Source organism: Lepisosteus platostomus, chromosome 14 (assembly GCF_059453375.1).
Source record: "Lepisosteus platostomus isolate fLepPlt1 chromosome 14, fLepPlt1.hap1, whole genome shotgun sequence".
In the NCBI taxonomy this organism is placed as follows: domain Eukaryota; kingdom Metazoa; phylum Chordata; class Actinopteri; order Semionotiformes; family Lepisosteidae; genus Lepisosteus; species Lepisosteus platostomus.
In genome coordinates this window covers 21,094,010-21,119,951 of record NC_142624.1, presented here as the reverse complement: position 1 = coordinate 21,119,951, position 25,942 = coordinate 21,094,010, and the positions used below count along the sequence as shown (strand labels likewise).

The 25,942-nt window shown below is 35.5% G+C and overlaps 1 protein-coding gene across 7 annotated transcripts in view; it reads right to left on the bottom strand.

Annotated features, from left to right (window-relative positions):
* The window catches only part of hdac4 (histone deacetylase 4), a 251,755-nt gene that overhangs the window by 55,401 nt on the left and 170,412 nt on the right, over window positions 1–25,942 (bottom strand). For all 7 annotated transcript variants that reach the window (XM_088604975.1, XM_088604976.1, XM_088604972.1 and 4 more), the window contains 5 exons: window positions 25,233–25,383; window positions 23,910–24,030; window positions 18,522–18,643; window positions 2,757–2,885; window positions 1,588–1,700 (listed from right to left, as the gene is read on the bottom strand). In XM_088604975.1, the coding sequence (XP_088461101.1) occupies window positions 1,588–1,700; window positions 2,757–2,885; window positions 18,522–18,643; window positions 23,910–24,030; window positions 25,233–25,383 (636 nt within the window). The remainder of the gene's footprint in view (window positions 1–1,587; window positions 1,701–2,756; window positions 2,886–18,521; window positions 18,644–23,909; window positions 24,031–25,232; window positions 25,384–25,942) is intronic.

Sequence of the window (25,942 nt, the reverse complement as noted above, 5' to 3'; positions counted from 1 at the left end):
AGAACCATGGAGCTCAGAAAGCAACAGGATCTCTGATAGGGATCATTTACACTGAATACACCCTACACTCTAGCTCCTTTGATAGCTTGATGATTAACAAGTTAAAAAAATATAGAGTATAACTTAGGAGTGAGGTCAAGAACGTGTGTACTTAAATGTGCCTGCCTGCATTACAATTTCATTTTCTTAGGTGTAGATCAAAGTTGATATTGGTTGAACAGTACATAATGGTTGATGAGAAAAGGATACAGTGTTGTGAGACAAACCAGCAAGGGTGTTTATGTATCCAGTCTTTCATTACTAAATGTGAGCTGATAATTCACATTTCAATGTGCAAGAAATTCTCTTGCTCTTTGTTACTCAAATATGGATATTTTTTAAATTTTGCCTCAAGTGATTTCTAATCTTACGGAAAGCAGAATAACAATCTGAAGACGTTGTTTGAAAAACATTCATCTTTATTAAACTGCATTAATTGTAGCGTTACACCGCTGTGCTATAAATTATTTATAAAGGAAAGTAATATATATTCTCACAACGGTGACCTTTTTATATTATTATTTGTTGTATACAGTATATTGCTTCCTTCAAACAGAAAATGAGCAGAAAATGTCTCTCCCAAAACGGCCCCATCTGGGGCTGTTTAGCCAGGTTGGGTATGGGACACATATAATGTCCAGTCTGGGATGTAGCTGAGGTGCTCCTGTGCCACACTGGAAACACCCTCTAGTTAGACTTCAGCCAGACTACCTAACAAAACTGTAGCTATATCCCAGCAAGGCAGTGAGATCAGGCTACAACATGCAAAATGGTATTACACTGTACTTGTAGACGTGCTATATGAATGACTAAACAAATTAAAAATACTAAAAACATTATTTGGGACTTCTCTTTTGGTAAATGCCTCGCTGCATGCATTTGATAATGAATTTGATCAAGGTTCAGACATCCTTATTTCAAACTTAGGCTACGCCACTAGCAGAATGTTTCCAAGTGGTGGTATACTGTAAAACTGATGGAGAGCTAACATGGGCTTCAGTTTGTCTAGGTATCCACAGTTTGTCAATCTACAGAGAGTTCCCTTAACCTGCTGGGTCTTGAGAACTGTTAGTATTTCTAGTGAGAAATGTCTCAATGCTTTCTTTTCTGTATAATTCCCTTAGTTAAAATGACAGATGACTCCAACAGTGTCCACTTTGGAGGAAATCAAATTCCTCCATCTCTCCTTTTCCACATGATACAGGGGTCATAGGGCCAAGCAGAGTTATTTAAAAACCAGCAAGTACCCATTTGATGTGCAAGAGAAAAAATAGTAGCTGATCCTAAATTAAAAGAAACACCTTAAACAACCACCCTGAAGTACAATTTAATGTGCTGAAATAATATTGCCATTATAGCAATATTATACCAGCTCTTTTCAGTTTTGTCATGTTCACTCATGAGCAGATTAATACACCCACTACAGAGCTCAAAGCTTATTGAATCAGCACTGTGTCTGGTGATTATCAAGATCATTCACTATTCAGATCAAATCTGCTGCTTGGCTGTGGCTTTGTTCTCTTATCTATGATACTGGTGGATGGGTACCTCAGCTGGGCTGCTGGACACAGATCCCGCAATCCCATTCTCTGTAGTGATGTTGTTGGAGCTGTTATTAGGAGAGCTTGGTCCAGAACCAGGAGCACTGTTGCATGCAGATTCTACAAAAAAACATGTTGAAGTGCAAATCTATCACAAACTGGAGAAGCAAATGTTGAATACTATGAATTTTGATATGCATAAGGGTAGCATCTCAAGAAATACTGCAATATAAGATAGGATCACTTTATTAGCCATATGCAATTTATTGTATTAGGAATTTGTCTTTTCGCATACCCCAACTTGCTCTCCATGAGACACACGGACAGGGAGAGAAGCTTGGGGTCAGAGCGCAGCCACAGGCACAGATCCTTAGCCAGAGAGCCACTGCACCGCCCTAAAGAGCAGCTCCCTGTCAGGGAATCGAACCCCGATCTCCCGCGTGAGAGGTGGGGATACTTACCACTATACTAACAAGGAAGACATATGTTTAATGGATCATGAAAATGTCGCTTCACCCACCCGTCTTCCACTTTTATATTCTAGATTTAGACAGTGACATGTTGAGAACGTCCACATTAATTAATCATTTTATTGAGTTTTTTCAGTCATCTTTATGAGCACTTCCACAGCTTGTTACCATATCACGCTAATGAGATATGCTTAATGTGGAAAATGTGAAAGAAATAATCCAAGAAATATTTTTGGGAGAGAGGCAGAAGCCATCAAATCTGAACCATAATTGGACCCTCATCGCAAAAAGTCCAGCGCTTGCATATTCCTAAAACTTTACAATAATAAGCAATTTAAATAATGTTTTCCCCAATATTTAATTCATGATTTACTGCACTCTGGAAACAGTTTTTGGCCAGCTTGATGGATTTCAAGCTTCAATTAACTTACAAGGGTCAGCTTTGTTCAAAGAACCCAGTTACTCAATAGCAATCATTTATGAACCAACACATTTCCTAGCATATTAATATGCATTAAACATCCATGCGTAGGTACATTCCACATTTACTATAATTGGTCTCACTTTATTGCAAATGGATATATTCAGGACTCATTTTTCAGAATGGCTCATTTATGCAAAACTTGCCTTAATTACACAAGCGATATGAATGTGAGCACATGAATTTAAATAAAGTACGAAGTACCAAATAGTTAAAGGCCTTTACCTGCAACATCCAGGGGACGCTTTTTTGCAGTGGTGACGGGGCCATCTTTTCTTCGTAACAGAGGACTGCTCCTCCTTTCGGTTACTTTCTGCTTTAGTCGGGATCGCAGCTTCAGGTTTGGTTCAGATGCTACAAGAAAAAAATACAAAGCAGAACATGCTCTACTATTATTTATTAAGAAACAACAACACACAAAACAGTTACATTAGCAAGTTACCAGGAAAAAAGTCATGGCATTGTAGAAATAGCATAAGTTATAAACAAATAAACATCTGAACACAGTTATAATTTATCTCTGCTTCCCTAATTAAACCACTTTATATTAAACACTAAATTTCTTTATTAGCAGCTATTTGAACAGACAACTTCTTGTACGTGTATGCTTTTATGAATTAACATGTGTACTGCATACATTAAAATTGCAGACAATATACAGGGCTCCCAAGTAACTAAGCCAGTAAAGTTAAATGTCCCTGATGTACAGTATAGAACTTTGAGCCTGGGTAATGTCACAAGCCAATTGTGTCTGTGATTCTCGAACCTGTGCCACACAACTGTATAAGCACTATGAGTAGTAGAGATGGTATTAGTCAGCTTGGGTGCCTTCAGTTGCAGTAGCAATAGTGACTTCTGTAACTGAGCTGGAGTGAATCCAAAAGGCATTAACCCTCCTGACTGAAATAAGTGGTGGGGTCTTTTGCTGTGAGCCCCACATGTTAAATGAAAAAAAGATTTATAGGTGGGCATGTCAGAAGCATGTCTACACATCTCATTCTTTCTGTTTTTATGTAGTGGAGTCATTGTTGGAACAGCATTGTTGAGGTCTTAAATCACACGGGGAGTTCAAATTGGGTTGCTATATATAAAGAATAACTGCTGAGAATATTCAGTATGTACTGTATATTTCAAAGGAGTAGAAGTTACTTTTATAAGAAAAATAACAGGATTTAGTAAAATACAATCACATAAAAAAGAGACTCTTTGATGGCCCTTAACTTATTCTCCTTTTTAAAATGGTATATATTTCCCCTTTAGAATCTGTCCCTGGTGCTTCTTTTTAAGTTTTCAGGGATACAAAAGAAATACAACAGGATCACATGGTGTATATTCACAGGAAAGTACAGAGTAAAAAGAAAGGAAAATATGCTCACACAAAAACAGTCCTTATGTGTACCCATCTTTGCCAAACAGGAAAGAAAACGAACAGGTTCAAATAGCGAAAAAACAGCAAACTGCACAACTTGTTATTAAAATAACACACTGTTCATATGTTCAGGAAACAAACATGTTCCAAGCTAGCTTAGATGACTTTTAATAATAGCTCTCTTTCTTCAGAACTAAATGAGTTTAGATCTCATTCTGTTGAAAAACCAGAAATATGAATCCCTCTGTCAGACCAGTGAAGTTCATTAAGTACTACATTACTCCCTAAATAGTTTCTAAAAAATCTATGTTTTATTGTATCACCTACTTCTGAAACTCCTGAATACGGGCTGTAATTATTCTACCGCAATCCTAAAATGTTGCCCTTGACAGTTTGCATGCTTTTCTGATAGTACTGAATATAAAGCAGCAGGAGAAATTGATATTTCCAGGAGATGGTAAAAGAAAAGTTCAGGTGTGTGGTGTACCAGAGAAAATGCTTTAGGGATGGCTGTAGAGTTCACAGTAACTCCTTTTGGTAGTTTTTAATGTTTATGGGAATAGCTTTTGTTCTTCTTGGTAAACTCTGGAACTCTGTAAACTTTTCCAAAAAAGGTTATTTAACAACATTGATTTCCTTGCCAGCATACCAGCATAGCATAGCATAGCCCCCCCAGTACTTCACCATCAAAAAGAAACAACTTACAAAATAAATACAAAAAAACACAGGATGCCACACCTCATCTTGTATGCAAAAACAAAAGTAACAGAAAATGACAAGCCCAATCAGATGAGTGGTGCTGGCCATTTTTTCTTTAGCAGTCACAAATACACTGGCAGCATTATTCTAGATGGAGAACGGCGCCATCGCCTCACTAGTCGACCAACTGATGCCTTGACCACAAATTGACCCCTACTTAGCACATCGCTTTCCGGACTGAAATACAGTACATGAATACCAAGCAAACGCATCTTCATTAGCACATTACAACATGTACAGTACATGGTGAGGACCCTGGGACTTTCTCTGCCATTAAGCGCACTCAATAGTTGTTTAGAAAAGAACTGATAGCGTTACGGTTACACTAAGCATCTACCCACTTCCACAATCATCCAAAATGTATGTAATTGTGCTGTATTGCTTTCTTCCAAATGGTCCACAATGATAAATTTGCCATATTAAAGCATTAGTGATAGTAAAATGCCCTCACAGACTTTCAAGAAAGTTTTTTTCAGACTGATTACAGGCAAACTTAGAACCTTATCTAGAACTACAGCTGAATGTGGAAAAGATGATCAATTTTCCCATAAATAAAAGGGATATCTGGTTAACCAGACAGTCCTTTTTTGTATTTTTATTATTTTATATCTAAATAAGAAATTCTCAACAATGGTTTCCAGCTGAAATGTTCATACTATAACATGACATCTATTCTCTGGGGTTTATGTATTTTCTCTTAAGCAAAAACCAACCAATTATCTTCCATAGATACTGTGCAAAATCATGTTAACAAAGATAACTACAAGAAAACAGTATTATCTATATCTCCTTCTTTGGGATAGGGCACAGTTTTAAGAACAGTTCAAATTTCTTATAAAGAAATTAAAAGTGCTCTGTATCTGACTGAAAATTAAAATGTTTTTCACCAGATTTTGTTTGATAGCTCAATATTCTACAAAAGTTCTTAAAAAGCTTTGACATGCAGTCACATGTGAACGTCAGATTACACCGATGTTAATAGGTTCAAATGGGGTAAAAACTTGACAACAGTGATGCTGGTAAAAAACCTTTGGATACTCAACATTACCGAATGGTTATAGGGGATTCATAATGTCTGAAATGATTTTAATCACTTTCTACTCTTCTTTTTTAATGAGACACATTAACATTCTAAGGCCATATTAGTTGGCAAGCAAGTAGGTTTTTCAGTGTTGTGTTTAATTAATGGCTGTTGCAGCTCGTTCACTGACTCCTTGAACACAAAGCACTTGAACTTCTCGCCTCAGTGTCCCACTGTGACCCGGTCAGGACCCCGCTGGTAACGCGATGGGATGTCTTGGCTGCATTTGAAACCCAGCAGTCTCGCTTCACTGCAAAAGATACTACAAGTTTTATGTTTAAAGCACTACTGTCTTTCATACAGCATTGAAAGAGTAAGAGGCTGGGAAACAATGTCTGCTGACAGTGCTGGCTCACAACACACTTTAATTACACAATGCTTCCATTTGGCCACCACTGTTCTCAATAGCTGTTTCTTAATGGGATCAGAAATCAAGATGTCTCTTTTCGTTGCTAAAGATATAACCAAGACTCCAATAAAAAGGAGCTACTTTTGTGTAATAATATTCTCTCCTCTTTCTAGTTATAGGAAAAATGTCCTTCAGGCTGGCATCATGTTCAATTCAAGGCTTTTCCCTGGGCTGCATTACTTAAGGCTTTAACCAACGATAATGGTAATGTGATCACGCTACCTCATTATCTTAGTGTGGATAAAAGCAGTATAAAACCAAAGGGTCAGAAGACCTGAAAGGCGCTAAATTACTCCAGGGCTCACCTGAGGAAGCTGAGCAAGATATAATGGCTATGAACATTCTTGTTACAAAAGCCAAATGCCTAAACAGCAACAAGACTGGTGACATAGTAAATAGGCCTTCAATCCTGGGGCAGTAGGAGTGCTCAAGTGACCTGTTAGAAGCTTAGATCTTAAGACCTTGAATATCGTGATTTATACCTATTTTAAACTTTAACTTACACATTTATTCCATTATAAGCAAAGACCTGTATAACCTCCAATACAACATCATGCCTCCTTGATATTTTATTTAAGTACAGTAATTGGTCACAGATGCACTCTTTTTCATACATGTTTTGTATATAAAGCAGTGCAATGTAGTGATCTCACCTCTTTCCATACCAGCTCTCTCCAGCTCTTTCCATCTAAGCTTTTAACAGGTCACTAGAGCACTCCTACTGCCCCAGAGTTGAAGGCCTATTTAATATGTCACCACTCTTGTTGCTGTTTAGGCATTTGGGTTTTGTAACAAGACTTTTCATAGCCACTATAACACAGAACATACTGTACTACAAATACTGTATCTACCAGTTCTGACTGCAATCATGTAGATGTCTATGAAGCATAAGTTATTATTATCCTTTGGATGTCAATTAATACTTTAATGAGCTTAAGAGAAATATGTAACTCCCAAACAGTCAATTATTTATTCAATAATTTATTGTTGCATGATTTTGCATTGAAAGTAAAAAGGCTTCTTTCTCAACCTTTTCAGATGATTGTTGTGATTGACATTTGTTTATTGGTCTACAGTCAAAGAACTATTCTGTGGTAGATATAAAGAAGAGCGGCAGATTGCAAAGTGTTCAAAGTACAATGTCATGTTTGTCTGGCTTGTTGAAAAAATATATCTTTATTGGTATCTGTAGGTATTTGTTTGGAGGAAAATTCGACAATCACAGTCCTGTCATTCTGTTGATCTATTATTGATCTAAGTATTCAGAGCCTTCCTGTGGTGTACCATTTTGTACATTTACAAAACAGTGCACACATTTTCTAAACTAGTTAATTTAATCAAATCTTGCAAACTCAGAATGAAGACTTATAAGAGTAAGATAAATTACAGCAAATATCAGCAAAACCTAAAGCGAAGCTTTGCTTGAAATTCACTACTTGACCACGGGGCCTTACAGAGATACTGTATGTGGATTTGTTCTGAAATCATGTGAACCACCATTATTGCACACAGACAAGTAATTGTGTGGATTGTTGAGACAGTGCTTTGCACCCAAATTAAGGTTTGCAGAAGCAAAGGGTTTGAATACTTATGCAATCATGACTTTTTCATTTCTCTTTCATATTAATTATCCCTTAATTTTGATTTTTACTTTGATTGTGTGGAACAGGTTGTGTATATGAAAAGTATTTTATTGCTATTTCAAAGCGTTTTGATTGCAGGATTTAAAGAGAAAGCATCTGACAACTGTGCAAGGGTCTGAATACTTTTGCAAGGCACTGTAGTGTATACATTCTGTATACAGTATATACACAAAGAATGAATGAAATACATTATCTGTATAGTCTCAGAATAAATTATGCTACTCCTAAGAACTGAATTTCTTAAATATTTTTCTTGCCCCTAATGCAAAAAAAGAACCTTGAAAGTATTAACATTGAACAGATTATTCAAGGATAAAACAACTATTAACATTACACTATAGATTAGAAAGAGCTTTTAAAAATAATTCTAAAAAAAGAAACCTCTCAGGCTAATGAAGTACTGTAGCATTTCAGAGATTTAGCATGATTTGAATACCACAAACAAAATACAGTACAATGTAAAAAAAAGGAAAAAATCCATAAAAACAAATAGTAAATGCAAATGCACTTTTTACTGTGACCACCCAATTAAAGACTGAAGTGTATAAATTACAAATGAGAATACTTCACTATTGAAAGAACTACAAATCTCTTTCTATTTCAGGGGAGAAATTTATCAACCACAAGATTCATGCTTTTTTTATTGAAAATAAGCAGAATTCAATTAAAACATATTGAAAATTGTGCCCCAGACAATAGTTGTACTGTCCAGGACTGAAATTGAAAAACAGGGACATCATTAAAAATCTACAGAGCAAAAAGAACATAAAACAAAGAACAGTTTTAAACTACTGTAAATAAAAAAATAAATTTATTTTAGTAGCGTAAATTTTATAATGAGCACCAAAAGAGTTTATCACTTAAAACTGCTAGAAAAAATATCCAAATTATGATTAGGAATTAACGGAAAAGAGAGGCAGTCTACTGTGAAAAACATAGGCTGCTAGCTGTTGGAAAAAATACAAACTGTACATCTGTGATGAATGCTTTACACCACGTTGCAGATGCTGTCTTGTGGGATTCTGTCCCTATAAACAAAATATTTTTTAAAGGATTTTATTGAAAAAAAAAACATGACACACAGGTAAATTCATTATTCATCACATGTTATCAGGATGAAACAATTGGGCACTTACAGTCCACAGAAAGTCAAAGGCTGGACACACAAGCAATAAGAGATGTTTTGCACCAGGCTGTGGATGAACTCCATGTGTAATGATTGATGGCAAGCTGAATGTACGATGCTATATTGATAAAGTCCTGGGACCTCACTTACTGCCCTTCCTGTGGTCTCATCCTGACATGACAACTTTATACATCCTCATGCAGCTAGTATAATCAATGATGAATGATGAGTTGGGATGATGTGCAGTCTTTGGTGCTATGAGATTCGTGATCTTAGATTCTATGGGAGCAATGAGAAGGAATCCCACAAGGCAACACCATAATACAGCACAGATGCATAGCTTGTATTGCTTCCAAAGATGTTTATACACGCCACTAATCCTTTGACTACCATAGTAAACCTTCAATTAATCAACCCTTTGTTACTATTTTCTGAAGTTTCTTTTGATTCTTAGTATATATATGCAAATGTATGGGAATTTCACTTATTTACATGGTTGGACTACTGAAAGCATAGAAACAGATTCTTACACTTCTGAGGAAACCAGTGGAACATTACAATGTACAGTAATTACTATGAGAAGATTTCTACTGAGGACTCTTGTACTGTGAGAATATTACATTGATTATAACATTTTATATTAGCAGCATACTGCTTATGCAAGTCATGACCTTCCCTAGATGTAAGTTAAGAAGACTATTATTAAATTTTCTCCCATTTTTTAGGCAACTGACAGTTATGAAATATTAACAGCTAAGAGCTGTAAAATAAAATGTGAGATGACACATGAAACTAATCATTCACAAGCTATTTAACAATCATTTATCGCATTTAACACAGGTAAGTGAAATGAAGTTCAGATACTTGCTTCTAAAAGTGTCTGTAGAGCTGTAGAAATACAGTTTGCTCAACTTACATTCCATTACATAAAAACACAATTTCTGACATGGTGATCAAATCTGAATTGTTTGCCTTCTAGATTTATGTTGTAGTACAGCATGCTCAGACACTTTGTATATTCCAGTCTACTGTACAGTATGTTGTCAAACAATTGCCTTATTTACTTAGAAATCAGAACTCAAATATACTCTTATTAGGCTCTACTTATAACAATGGTAACAAACAAGGAACAGCACAGACCAAAGAGAGTAAAGTATGTCAAACTCATGTCGTAATTATTTTTTTTAACCTTTTTGCACTTCATAAAGCCTCACAAACTCAAATTTTCATATCTGCACACTTAACACTACTCTCACCATAACACAGGCCATTATTAACTAGAATTACTGTGAAAATGCAAATTCCAGGCTAATTCTTTTAATTATGTTAATGGCTGTACTGCATTATCATTTCCAGATTTGTCTTTCAGCTCCCAGTGAAAATTGACATGCCCTTGCTAATATCTATGATAAGGCTATTATACTGGGGGCTAGCTCATAAGGGGCAAAAATGGTATGCATTACAGAGTACAGCCTTATCTTCTGTTAATGTGTACGTAACAATAATACACAAATATGACAGTAACACATTCTTCTGACATATTAACCACACAAAGCTCATGTGAATTTAATTCTAGATTTGATACACTTCACATTAATGAAACAAACCATGCACCTTAAGCTTAAAAACATCTCTCAAGTGAGTTTTACTGTTTTAGACATTTTCCTCTATTGAGCATTCATGGGCTCATAATCACAATGTGTGAGATAACAGGCTAAAAGATCAACATGCTTTCTACACTGAGAGAAATAAAAATCTGTCCCCAGTGTTTGACACAAAGACCTTTCTGTTCCAACCCTTTCACAGTAGTGAAATGACCTAATTTACCTCATTCAGGCCAGTGTGGCCATTCCCTTTGCCACTCAAACTCAATTCTTCCTCAGTGCCGGCTGAGAAAACTGGGCCTGGCTGTGGTAACCCTCTTTGGCAAGTTCTTGTGGGAGGGTATGAGCAATACCTTGTGGTGTGGGGGTGGCATACAAAGGTCACCACTTCAAGTGACCAGTCTACATGGTACAGTGACATACTGTAGTTACCTGTAGTTCTCAACCACCTCTTACCTTCTTGTTCTTAACCATTAAAATTAACAGAGCATTTAACTATGTTATGACTTTATACAATAAAAAACAAAGCGTGGTTAATTATTGGAATAAATGCTATGCATAAAGTTTGAGATCAGGATGATAATGAATACCGTTCAAGAAAGTTCTATGAACTGCTAGTGAAAGATGGACTTACACTCAAGATAATACTTTGAGAGTGTAATGTGAGTAGCTGATGATATACAATATTGCAGAAAAACAGCAAAAGTCTCAGTCATAGTAGCTATAATAACAGACTTCAACTTTTGGAAAATGGAAGTAGCATAAATGAAATAAGTACTTTTAAGCTGGTTCGCATTTCATTGGCTTTTCTGTGTGGGATAAAAGAACTTGGTGGTAGCTTTATTTTACCTAAGAAGGTCTGGCTGTTCATTAAAGAGAATATTTACTTTGAAGTATCAAGGGGTGATATTGTGGATAGGTTTATGAACCAAAGGATGCAATTTCATTTAAAACTTCACAAATCACCAATGTGTGCACATGATACAAGGCATTATATTGGCTGCATATGTTTAGAGGTGTCTCTAACAAAGTCAACAGCATTTAATGTTGCTATTAATGTTGATTAATTTTAAGGAGCTTAAACTCATGATACATATTTCTACTGTATATGGACCCATTGGCACAATAAAAACCTAATTCTGTGCCAATTAAGACAGATCCCAGATGGAACTGCATAGTGTATTAACTGCTTGTACTTTTTCTTGATTGGCTTATCTTCTAACTTCCTTCGACTCAAAAAGCTGAGACAAATCTCCCAATGGTTTCAGATCTATCTCTGTGTTTAACACTTGGCCGTAGAAATCCTGATTCATTATTCTCCAACTGTTCTTCAAACAATCTGGCATAGTCTGGATGCAACAATTCCAAGTTTGGAATCAAAAGAGAATAAGACTTGATTTCACTATTCTGATGTTCATTTTTTCTTACATTCATCCCCCACCATCTGCGAACAATGTTCTGTGAAGAAGTCCCTGGGGTTAATCTCACCCCATGTTTCAATGTCCGGCAGCCCTGATCTACAAAAGCAACTGCTATCAAATAGGACAAATCAAATCTGACAATGTTTTTTCATGCTGGCATTAACATTTCATATAAAGGTAAAACTGGTTTTAACTTAACAATTTTAAGTTAAAATTTTGTTTTATGACTCAATTAATCAGTTACAGTATGTTATAAATTGGACAAAGGCCAAAAATTAGACGTGATTAACATATATAATTCAGCGTCACATTACCTAACCACCACAATCATTTACTTCATCACTTCTCCAGGAAGAATGATCTGTAAACAGTAGGGACAGAGAGTGGTATGGCTTTTTTTCTGCCTGAAAGATCTGATTTTTTTTAAATTTTGTACTATGTATCCTACTCTATTATTGAAAGATATCAGTACCAGTCTCTAGAAAACCTTCTCTTGAAGGTTTAGATATCAATATCTCCTTCCTCACCTACGCTCATTAATTCAGGTTAATGTGACTGACTGTGGGTACATGCATAAGAAGTGGGATTTCTTCATAGGGCTGTTGGGCGGACTCTCCATGACAGAGTGAAAGTCACTATTCTGGATTGAGAAACATCAGTTCAGGTGGTACAGGCACTTAAGAAGTTAGAATCAGATCTCAAAGAGGTTTCTGTTGGAGCTCCTCCAGGTACATCGCACTGGCTAACCCGAGACATGCAGGAGAGACTATGTCTTAGCTGACCTCTAGGGGTTCTAGGGGATCTAGAATCTGTTGACAAGGAAAAAGATGTGTTGTCCTCCCTACTCAATATCCAATTTCTATAAGCTCTCACCAGGACAAAGAGTTGAAAAGGGCTGGGTGGAAGGAAATTTTAAAGAAAACTATTTACTTTTATTGCTGCATGTTCCTTCTAAACTGCAATTATGTGGATATGCTGTACTGTAGATTATTTTTTCCATCTTCACTATTAAACAACAACTTACTTGTTGAGGAAAATCATAGTATATTCAAAATAGCTTAAAATTGATAAAAAAAAATATTATACTGTGGTATTACACTAAACAGTTATGGCACTGCACAGTGCCATTCAGTAGATATTGTTTTAAAGTGAGAGCATACTCTTTTCCATTATCTGCTCTGGTGACACAACTGATATTCACATTAATAAACTCATTGTACTGTATATTCAGCTTTGTTCTATAGGGATGAGTCACAAAAATACAAAATGTCAGAGAGCAGAATAAAAGAATAAACAGAAAGATTCTACAGTACTTCCTGGATCCAAGAAGTCCAAATAGCAGGCTTAAATGGGTAAAGTATGATAAAACAGTATGTACTATATTTTGTAATGTCAAAGTTAGCCTCAATATAATACTATTCAAGTTATATTTGAGAACACTTTTATGACCTAACTGCTAAAAGAGGGGATGGCAAAGAATTAAGCATGCTAGACTGTTTTCTGAAAGAAAGTATTCCACAAAGCAATGAAATGTGAATGATTTTCAACTGCCCAGAAGTCATATTAGATTAATACGCTGCAAGAGTTACTACAAAGTTATTTATATTGCTTTATTGTGTGTTAAAATGTTCTTATCCTTAAGTGAATAATTATACTGTACTGATTCTCTTTTGTGGTTTACTGCTTTCCAAATATTTATTTTACTAAAAAAAATATTTAATATGGTTATTTAAAACACCAAATATTTCTCCCTTAATCGTACCAATGTAGAGGATTTTATGTCTTTGCAATGGTTTCATGTTATTTTACTGAGAATTTCTCATGCTTTCTTTGGACAACCATCTGCAGGCTGTGCATACTTGGTTCTGTGGTAACTAAATTTGTTTTCTGAAAGGCTGACATTAAAATGGTTTTGTAGATTTTTGTACATAATTTCTATATAAATACTAGCTGCAGTCTGGTTTGATGGTGCATATACCGGAAAATTAACTTTCAGTGCACTTAACAATGATCAGAAGTAGATTATGTACTAAATGTAGCACCATTTCTGCAGTTGATGTTGCTGGTGATTACCATTCTTGCATTTTTCTCTTTTACATATCATGTGGATTTTATGAGATTGCACATTTGTTTAAGATACTCTTCTAAATATCCATTACCTTTTTTTAACAAATGCAGTTAGGGTTAGACAAATCTTCACTTGAAGAACATTCCATGTTGCTAGTTTGCTATCCTAACAACCTTTGTCAACCCAGATATTTTTGCAGGTATAGTAACATAACATGAAAGACTACATGATTTGAGTGTATTACTGTTAGGACATACAATATAATACACATTTGAAAGTTACATAAGCTTGAAACTACTTTTTATGACTCACAATATGGACACGATTAAGTTAAACTTTTAAACATAAAAATAATAATCTAAAAAATCCAAAACACAATAGTCGATTTTTAGGATAGCCCCACTATAGACAGTACACCTTATCTATGAACAGTGATATAAACCGATACCACAGTTAGCTGAAGTTAGATTAAATTGAAATTTAAGACCCATGCATCCATACAAATTCCTAAATATTCTATTAATAAGAAGAACCTTTTACACAGGCTACAGGTTTCTGTAGTGTCATGTGCTACATGTATAGTATTGACCTAAAAGTAATTCAAAGGAGCTACTAAAGCAAAGAGTTTCAGAGTGATCCATTTCTTCAAGTTTCCGCAGAAAGTGAAAAAGTGACTCCTGAGACAGAAACACTTACCAGTCCTGTACTGTAATTGTTCCCGGCTTTAGACCAGCTTTATTGAGTAGTTCACTGAAGGCGATGGAGGTGGGGAAGTGCACATTCTGACAGCATAATTCTAAGATGATTTATGATAAACTCTCCTAATTCTGCCCAAATGAATCTAAGGTGATTTTGCACAAGAATATTGTTGAAGCACTGACCTCTCTTCAATTACAGTCCTTCTTTTGATATTTATTCTCATAAGATTTAGATGGGAAATTTATGCTACTTAAAGGGCAACAGGATTCATTGCTTCTGGAGATTTCCTTTAAAGATTGGCCATGCTGCTAGGCACAGACCAGATGTCCTCCTTGCTTGACCCAGACTTAAGTCAACGTATGCACTGTTTTGCAACAATTAAAGAGCTTGTTACTGTATTTTTAAAATGATTCCTAGGGGGTTAATTGGAAGAAAGGTCCTTTCACTGTCATTTTTTTATTTCAGAGGCTAGGGTTAACATCTGAAAAGGATTTAAGCATCTTGTACGTCTAAATGAATCTATAATGGAAATCGGATGTTCTGTATGAAAAACTTTTGACAACTGTGTAAACAGCCTGATGGGTTGTCCTCATAACACACCATGGATGCTCAATTCTTTCAGATAAATTTTTAAATGAATCTCTAAGCACAGAAAAACTATTTCACTCACAAATGAAAAAACAAACATTACACTGCATATATGCAACAGTTTCTGCATCTTGGGCTACCAAATTCTACATGAAATAGTGGGAAAATGTGATACGTACCTCAGGTCATTCAATGAAGCTATAGTCTGAGAAAGTTATTTTATTTTACCTTAATCCTTATGCCGGCGGCATACTACACGATTTTTCCTAGGATTTTCAGTCGTAGCCTATATTTACATAATCATAAGAAAATCACAGCGAGTTGTAGAGAGTCGCAGCGCGTGCCTGTTACCATCAGTTGTGTAGTGTGACACCTCCAGTGACTCAGTCATAGTGCTCTTAACAGCCCCTACAACTCTCTGCGACTCGCTACGATAAAATCAAACTGGTTTGATTTTCTCGTAGTGAGTCGCAAGTCGCAGGGGTGGGCTCTTGTGTCTATGACCGTCACAGCCAATGAGCGCTCATCCGAAGTACAATGCATACAATACCCACAAACAGTGAAGAACAACGTAGCTGCAAGGAAAGAAGGAGTGTTTTGGACTGTGCAAATGGAGGAGAGGCTGGTCGAACTTCGGAGCCAGCAAATGTTCAATGTTTCTTGTTTGTCGTTTGCTTACTTTCATGCGGTGCTCCTCCTTTTATTCCAGTATACTCCAAGTTGATTGGCTGCCAAAAAGAGGCAACCTCACGGTACTTTCACGGATTTGGAACCATAATGAAAAGTCGGGAGGAAATTGTGTAATTAGTCACCCCCTGCGATTCCTAGTCATATAATTTGACACCCTCTAGGACAGAAAAGGCAGAGAGATTCAGCAACTGCAGTCGTTAAATTTGACATGCTCTCCAACTAGAAGTCATGTTGAGTCATGTAGTGTGACGCCGGCTTAACTTTCAGATGGTTTGGACAAAGCTTTTCTGTTCTTATGGCATGTTTAATGTACTTATAGTGACAGCCCGATATATAGAAGACACAAAAAATTAAAAATTACAGTTTCACCCAATGTCTTGAGTTAGAACACAAAAAAGCTTTACTCAAGGATTCTTTTCTAAAATATCACTTTATTATAGTTTTATAATAAAGGAATTATATTATATAATTATATATATATATTAAAGGAAAAACTAACTAACATTTTTTTTAGTATATTAATGCATTAGTTTGACCTTATTGTACCAACATTATTATATTTATACTTAATGCTAATTTTCTTAATTGTAAGTTGCCCAGTAACAGGTGTCTGTTAAGCAACTACATAATACATTTTTCTTGTTGGTTGCTGATGTAATTGCAAAATTCAAGGGAATAAAGTTAATAAGAATCAATAACCCAAAAAGTTGTAGAAAGGTTACTTCTTCCTACATGTCAAACATTTCCTAAATATCTGGAATTTTCCAGAATGTTTTACAAGTGATGCAAACTGTATCAAGAGCAAAAATGTTATGTATAAAATTGTATGTCATACTGTCGATGACCAAGATGTCAGTGTGGAAATGCCTGCTTGAATGTTGCAGACCTTGCAAAGTCATATTCGACTATTTCTACATTAATATTAGATTTTCACTTTTTTAAAGAAAGGGGTTAATAAAAAACAAAGTAAATAATCAGCCTATGACCCATTTTTTGTCCTTTTCTTTGAACATTTTTACTCACTGTTTGTCTTTAATTAACTCAACACTAGCTCCCATGCTGACACAGCACCTGAAGCAATCTCAAACTTTTTTTTTTAATTTGCTGGAAGCCCAAAAGAGACTTTGGCAGGTTTTTCTGAGGGATAGGTTACTGTAGGGCAGAGTCTTAAAGAATTTCTGCTGTGTAAAAACAATGTGAGCAATTTCCCCACAGGCCGTTCAAAAATACAGGAAATCAGGCTGTGAAATTGGGATGTCCAACACGCAATTACTGAGGTATTATTTGAAAACCTTTCCACTTTTATTTTCTAAATTACTCCTGTTTTGAAAAAAGGGAATGTATACATTCTTTTTGTATTATTTCTTCCTTCTTTGCTCAAAGCAAAATTATGCTATTTTAATTAAGGTCTCTGTAAATAACATGTTGCACAAGCCTTATGAAACTGGCCAAGACTTGTATGCCAAAGATGATGTCATAAAAGAATAAATAAGAAAAAATAAACATGTTTTTCTAGGAATTGATTTACATATCAAGAAATCAAAACCTGGCAGTACTTAAAGACTTCATTTTACAACTGGAGATTTCCCCGTTTTAATTTTAGCTCAAAGCCCACAAATCTATTTAAGAGTTTGAAAGTGCTTGTAAGCTAAATTCCTTTCGATTTGATGTAAATTATTTTGAGGTCCCTGAACACCCCGCACAAATAAATGTGCTACAGTGCCTGGTTTCAGAGGCCTTTACATCTGGGAAGACTAACACAGAAACATGTCTTGAAAGTTATAAAAAATAAAAGTGAGAAAGAATCTCAAGGTGCCTGCTTCTTATAAAAAATAGTGTTTCCAGATCTCTGGGTCAGCTCTCTCTGCTGTGGTTAACATCAGCATGAGAATGACTTCACTGAAGGAAATGGAATGGAAAACAAACCCTAATCCTTTAGTATTTATCAGGAACACAATAATTTTTTAAAGAATAAGCACTTTTAAATTTCACCTATTTTTACAATTTTCACAAGTCCCATGGTATAATTTGCTGGTGTGCTCTTTCCAACCTGTGCATAATGCACAGAACTGCAATGTTTTATACTGATACCCTTCCAGTAATCCAGCTATAAGTACTGTATAATGTTGTATGTCCAAGGTATTGCATTTCTAAAATATTGCTCATTGCTTGTTTTAATCAGAGCTTGACCAGATGGGGTGTCAGGCAGACTGGCACTACTTCCCATTGATTCAGTGCAGAAAAACTGTATACTACATGATTTAAAAAAAGCTTTATCAGAGGTTTCTACTGATGCTTTGATCAAGATAAATGTATTGCAGTGCTGACAAATCACTTTTTTTTACTGTACTCGACTTAACAAAGATGGCTATCATGAACTAAACTTAAAAAAAGGTATTTAATGTTTTGGCATCTGAGTGGGGACTGTAGCCAATGTTTACAGTATATAATGTACAAAGATTTAGTTATTGCAACATAAAGTTATGGAAGGTATACAAATGTAGGTAAATTAGAAGGGGCGTTACCACGTTACCTGTTTTTCGAAGTGGGAAGTCATCTTTGGGATCATACATTCCCAAAACCGGGTGATTGTAAGTGGCTGAAATCCCGGTCTGAGGCGGAGAACTCTGGTCCAAAGAGCTGTGCTGTGTTTTCCTACACCGAAAACCCACAAAAAGACACTGCTTTAACATACTACTGCCGGCACACACAGATCATGCAAAACCAGTGGTCAAAAGTTTAATGTTTTTACAGTACTGGGGAAATAGATAGTACCACCCTATAAAATAACTAGCTCATTAAACTAAGCTAAGTAAGCTGGCTAATGTCAATGCACCTGGTTTTTGTTATTTCTTTTGAGGTTTTGAGGGCAATGTAGAAAAAAAACAGGATATCCATAGTTACCCCCAATATCAACACCAGCTTGCAGACCTAGACAAAAGCAGCAACACAATGATAAAGCTTTCAGGACTAGAATTAAATGAAGTATTCCTTTGCGCCTATTTTACTGCATCTGCCATTGAAACGTTTTTTCAGATTTCAAAAGTTGCTTTAAAGTTTTGCTTATTATACAGCAAGACCCAGTGTTATGTTACTATTTTTCAACAGGTGTATAATTAATTTCATTTATCTAGAATAAAATCACCTTAAAACAGCTTCCTTTATTTATATCTCAGTCATTAAATTAGAACACAGCCAACTACCACATAAATGAATAAAGTATGGGTTTGTAGGGATACTACTCAATATGAAAGGCTATCTATAAAAAAAAAAGACAGAACATTTCAAGGTGAGATACTATATACAATGTATAATATATAATACATAACTATATATATAGAATATATGAGAGTTCATGTCAGATGTAAAGCTATTCTACATTCTTCAGCCTCAAAGGGGGAAAAACCTCTTCTCTGTAAAGGCCATACATACAGTACTGTATAATTAGCTTACCAAAACTCCTCTATGGTTTAAACTTGGGAAGTGTCCTGCATGTGCCCACTCAGGATGCAAAGGATGTTCTAATAAAACTTTCAACCATGCTTTAGATGAGAACATCAGCAAGGCATCGCCAATATGGTATTTTATACAATATATCCTCATAGTATATCTGAAGTGTAGTGATAAGTGTTGTGGTCTTAATATACTGTACAAATAACATTGATGTGAGTTTGTGATAAGATAGTGATTGATAGATTTTGCCATGATATAATCTGGAATAGAACTGTTAACAAGAGAAATAGTATGTTATAATGCTAGAAGAGACTAAGTAATTTCTGCCTTTGTTTTAAATGGAACAAAAAACTCATCTGATTTGTTCAACATCTGCTAATTTGCAAACATGGCTATATGCCAAGCGTATGTTTACACTCCCATATGTATAAAGTATAAATGTTTATAGTTTGATGTGTAAATTCCATTAATTTAAAAAAGGGTATATCATTCCATCAATCCTTGTGTGAGAATGGTTATCATAAAGTTACTGAAAAAGATGGAAATGGAAAGTTTTGGTTAATGAATTTAGTGGTAGCTTTCATGGGAAGGTCTATAAATACCTGTATATGGTTATAGCTTTATATTAGTGTAACTTAATTAATATAACATTATTTATGCATTATAAAAAGCTATGCTTTACTAAAATAACTAATGTTTATTTCAACATAAAGATCATTCAGAACCCTGAAAAGCATAAAAATGTTTTCATTGTAAAGAGTTCTGTTTTATTTCTAACAGTCCTTTAATATATTTTTGTATATGAAATTTAAATTTGCCCTTGTTAATGGAGTCACCCAATGAAGACATTAACAAAACAACATTTTAATGAATAAATAAGTAAAATAAACGGTTACTTAAGCAACTGTTTCTTACAAATACTAATTCTTATTATATTATTAAGAGATTTGCAGTTTTTAAATAACATTTCTGATGAAGCCATCTATTTTCATTTTATCGTCCTGGTGAACAGTGAATTTTCTATCATGTTTCCGGGTAAACAGCAGCTAGTTGTAGGTTTTTTCATGCGATTCCTATTATTTTAATTTTAAAATGTAACACGTGCAGACGTTCTGTATATTGAAGTGAAGAAGGTGAAAAAGGTCAAATTTGGTAAAGCCTGCTAGCATAGGTGGATTTTTCAAGTTTTATATCATGATGTGAATTTTGACTGATTCTTGCTACGTTCTATATTTTCTAAAGAGCTGATTAGAAACTGCAAGTCTAGCAGTCATCATCTGCACCCAGATGTGCCTGGCTTTCACCCAGATAGCCATTTGCTGTCAGTCAGCAGACATCTCACAGGATCAAATTGCTGTTTGTTTGTATTGACACATTTTGCATATAATCTAGAGTTACTCACAATGGTCTTGCAGACCACCCTTTTCTAGGAGGAAGTCTGCCCTTTGTTTATAAACAACGGCAACAAAAGAGAGACTAAAACAATATGAGGTGCAAATTTAATGTAAAAACAACTGCTGTGGCTCAACTGCCATCATCCTACACCTCCTGTATTAAGATCATGTACTAGAATTTCACATCTGAGATGTGGGACTTCCCTTTAATTGTTAAGTCTTTATTATTGTAGCCCAATATATTTAATCTTATCAGTTAACCATCTTAAAACCTTGTCAGTAGTTTTATTTGTCGTATTGTAGATAAGAGTGACCTGGAATTTTCACATCCATTTACAGTGGGGAACATTATTTTTCAAATGAACACACTGTATTTTACTTCTGTCAGATGAGCACTTGATAAAATGTATTTAGTGGCAACATTAAAAAGTATTAAGCCGCAATTAACTTAATTTCCCCAAAGTGATGCTTTTGTTTTGAAAGCTAACTTTTATTTGGCACAAAAAACATTATATTTTTGGATTATCTGGCACGCAGTGGTATGAATAAATCTTCCCAAGCAGTAAATAATGTTCTACAAAAACAAAAGTAATGCAGTTGGGGGAAAATGATATATATTTTCATATATAGTAGGCTAATCTCAATTTAACCAATTTTGATAGTTTGGCACTAATGTTCCTTTTAATAACAAAACAACAATTGAAGAGACAATGGGCAAATTTCCTTGCTCCTTGTCCCTTTTTCTTGTAGTCTAGGCTTAAATCTAACACACACAACAGAAACTTATGAGGGATGGTTTAACTTCCAAAGCATAACTGGAGAGAGGCTCGTGAATGACTGGGAGGTGATCAGATACGGACAAGTGTATCCTCATTAGCATAACACAAGAAGAACTTCAGGAGTCTCATGACTCTGTATCTGACTGCCCCCAGCACCTTCATCCCTCACTGTTATCAGTAAGAACATTCACAGCTTCAACAGAAAAATGCACAACTTTACAAATGAGCGTATAAATATGAAAAAATGGTTTAACCTCTGAAAGGTTTCAGAGTGAAGGAATATTTATCTCTTTTTCACAGATATCTAAGACACAAAACGGTGCTGCAAAGAGAGACAGGAAAAGAACAGAAGAGAGGAAATGCACATCAATATTTTAATATTCATAGGTGTACTTGAAAGAAGTTTTTTCGTTTTGCTTTTTTTTCCCCTCTGTGAAGAAATTTGAAAGTAGGGAAAAGTGCAGACTGCTCAGTAGCATACCTGATGAGCAGGGGGCTCCTGTGTTCTCCGGCTATTCGTATACAATGTACAGTGGCTTGCAATAGTATTCAGACCCTTCCCATGGTGTTTAAGAAATTGCAAGGTGATGCATACATATTTTTTAAAACTTATTATTTATTTAAAATCTTAATGTTCAAACTAAGGGTAAATTAGTAAATGTCAGCAAAACCTGAAGTGAAAAGAATAACATACATTGATTGCCAATGTATTAAGAACCACAACCACGATATCTAGTGGAAGCAACTTTGTCAGCAATTACAGCCACAAGTGTTACTGGGTATGTCTCTTACCAATGTATGCACTTGCTTGGTGCAGTTTGTGCCCATTCTTCTTGACAGATTTGACCAAGCTCCTTCGATTTCCTTGAGAATCTCATAAGGATAGCAGTATTCAAGATACTATTTTTAAACTACTCCATAGAATAGCTGTGACCTTGTGCTTTGGGTCATTGTTTTGCTGAAAACTGAATTATTCTTGCAGTTCTATGTCTGAAGCATGTTTTCCTGTAAGATTTGCCAGTACTTGGCTCCAACTGTCATAACAAGCTTCCAGTCCCTGCCTACGAGAAGAAGAACTAAAGATTAATGCTGCCGCCACCATGCTTGACAGCAGGGATGGTGTTGACTGAGTGATGCATTACGCTAGGGTTGAATTACATAGAAAACTCTGCATTTAGACCAAATAAAAATCCAATTTTGTCTTATCTGACAACAAAACCTTTTGCCACACGTTTATACTATCATTTGAGTTTGAAGTTTATTTCAGTTTAATACAAGCCCCCTTTGGGGACCAAGTGGAATATTCTTAACCCATGAACAATTTCTCCCATCTCGGGCTCTGAACTTTGTAACTCTTTAAAAGCTACCACTGGCCACACAATTGCATGCTTAACCAGGTTGTCTCCTTGCCCAGCTGCTAGGTTTGAAGGGACAGCCTTATCCAGGCAGTGTCTGATTGCCTTCGTCTTCTAAATGATTTGACTTTACCAGGCTTTAAGAGATATTAAAGGTACTGTAATTGAAATATTTTATACCCTTCACCTGTACCTTCATACAACTTTATTCATTGCTTTGAAAGCTTCTTGGTCTTCACGGTTGAATCCTTACTTGAAATGCACTGCCTGCCTGAAGGAATGTTTAATCCTATGAGCCTCTATTATTACACAGTAACAGAGGCTATTCAACTTTGTGGCTCATTAAAGTTATTTTGAGCACCTAAATTAATTTTGCCACAGAAAAGGGTTTTAACCTTTTCTTTCACATTGATAATTTAATTCTTTCTATTTTTTTAATGTGTGGAGTAGGGTATACTTCACATACAATATTCCTTCATTCTGAAGCCTTTCAATGAACTATTTTTTCAAATCTATATGCTAATTTGTTAAGGAGTATATAAGAAATATTGCTACTTCAATTATTTTCAATTGATATCAATGTTAGGTTTCTCAGCTTTCTACGTTTGTGAACCTATTAAAGAATCAAATGAAAATCAAATTGTTTAAACATGCTGTTTTGAAAGTATCTGCATTTGACTATTGGATATGACTTATTTTGCAGGATAAAGTTATTTTGAGTTTTGCAATAATGAAACAGACATAATTAGATTGATGTATTATAAACACTGAAACATTTATAATACACTGATTTCTGAAGATTTACAAAATGCATTATAAAGTAAACAGAAGGAGGTATAGCACATAGAAGAATAACAAAAATAAGGCATAAACAATAAGGAAAAAAAATCCCATTAACTGACAGGCTGTCCTAATCAAGCTTATATTCTGTTATACTTACCCATACCAGAAGCGGGGGTCATTTGGCATGCAGTGGTTGAGGTTTCTCTGTGCCAAAGCCTTCTTCTTGTTAAGCACAAACTCCTGGAGTCTCATCTTCACTTCTGTACTAGCCACTGCACCTGTGAACACCATTATGAGTAAGTCTGAGACATGGCTCACTGCTCATCTGCTGAGAGTGAGACACGTCTACAAAGCCTTATAACAGAGTCCAAAAACACATATAAGTAGTGAGATTTTACATATTTTAAAACACCTAACTGGCTCTCTACTACATTGTATTAAGTTCCAGTGATGTATATAGTAACATCCCAGGAACTCTCATTCCATGCATCTGTTATCCATGATAACTATGATATAGGCATTTACTGTATATGGAAACAGGTTAAACATAAAATTCTTGATAGAATCATGCAAGAAAGACAAGATCTCCACAAGACTGCTGTAGAAAGATATGGTTTTTAGTTAATGTTAAAGCAAGGAGGCAAGAGCAATGACATAACCACTATTTATTCAGATATTGGATCTTATCTAATCTGAATTAGAATAAGAGACATTTGTAGTCTTAAGTAAATTGTGTATTACAGGAAATACAGTATATTAATTGAAAGAGAACTTTAGAGTGTCTGTCAGACACTTTTGAATAAAATACAACCCTTCATAAAGAACTGAAATCTACTCAAATTCTCTCAAACAGGCACAGCAACAGTTCACTTTTGTTTTAATAAGAATTATATAAAAAGTGCCATTTTTCAAACAGTGTTCACGTCAATTACTACTATCTTTATCGTAAATAATTCCCTGAGGAACTAGACAAGTGCTTTGACAAGAAGGGAACAGACAGGTGTCTTTCACATGAGAAAAACTGGCAAACAAGTTTCTTACAAAACCCACGACTTAAGAGTAAATGGTTTGAGATTAAAATACATTGGTTAAGGGAAGGTAAGAATGACTAATGTATTTTCTCCTCCTACTTTTAAAAGGAAATTTCTAAAATTCCCTCTTCAGCCCTCATTCCAGTGTGTACAGTATTTCTTGTCTTTGCTGCACTGAAGGCAGACTCAAAAGACTATTGAGAGTGTTCTGATCAAATGGTCCAACAGGACTCTTCTTGTTTCTCTGTGGACCTGATTTGCCTCAAAGTGCTGGAAATTTTATGCCAATTTCTGCAGTTAATATTTTTGGAAGCCACATGAAAACAAAGCTCCTTAACTCATTTCCTAAGCCAGGCAGAGAAGGAGGTCTCCTGGGAAGAAAGTGCCGAGTCTGACTGAGACAGTGGCTGTCCCCTGAGAGAACACAGCTGATGGCCCTAGTCTCTTACTTTCTTGGCCACGTTCCTTGTTTTTGAGAAGCTGCAGTTTCTGCTCCCTCTGGTGTTTTTCCATCTCCTGCTCATGGCGGTGTTTCTCCATTTTGCGCTGGTGCTCCAGCAACTCCTGCTGATGCTTCAGGGCTAGCATATCCTGCTGATGCTGGGACAAATAGCAGAAATACAACAGCCCTAGGTTACTACTATTGCTTGTAGTATTGATACAATTATTGATTATATTGTACCACAGATGTCCATCATCATATCTAAGTCATCAGATTAGGCATTACCATACTATTTAGTTACAAGCACCAGATGACTGCATCTGTTTTAAAGAAAACTTGAGGTAGTAGTCAATCATTATGGTTTAATATTTTTATATATTTATAACATGCTTATATATTTTTTCTAGATTTTGCAGTGGAACTTTTCTTCACCATGCTAAGTCTTGCATTTTTGCATTAGCCTAGCACCATATCTTTATCAGCTCGCTTTTGAGTAGAGTTTTGTGATGCAACTGCACCCTCAAGTAACATTGACTTGGAACTAAAAAGACTAAAAATGTACGTTAGCAAGCTGCAATCCTGGTTTTACTCACAAATAAGTAAAAGGAGCAAATGGATTAGCTTATTTTTTAATGCATAACAAGACACATCCAAGAGCTCTCACACATGGTTTTCACCAGTAAACTATATACAGAAGAAAGGCACAGGGACATGCGA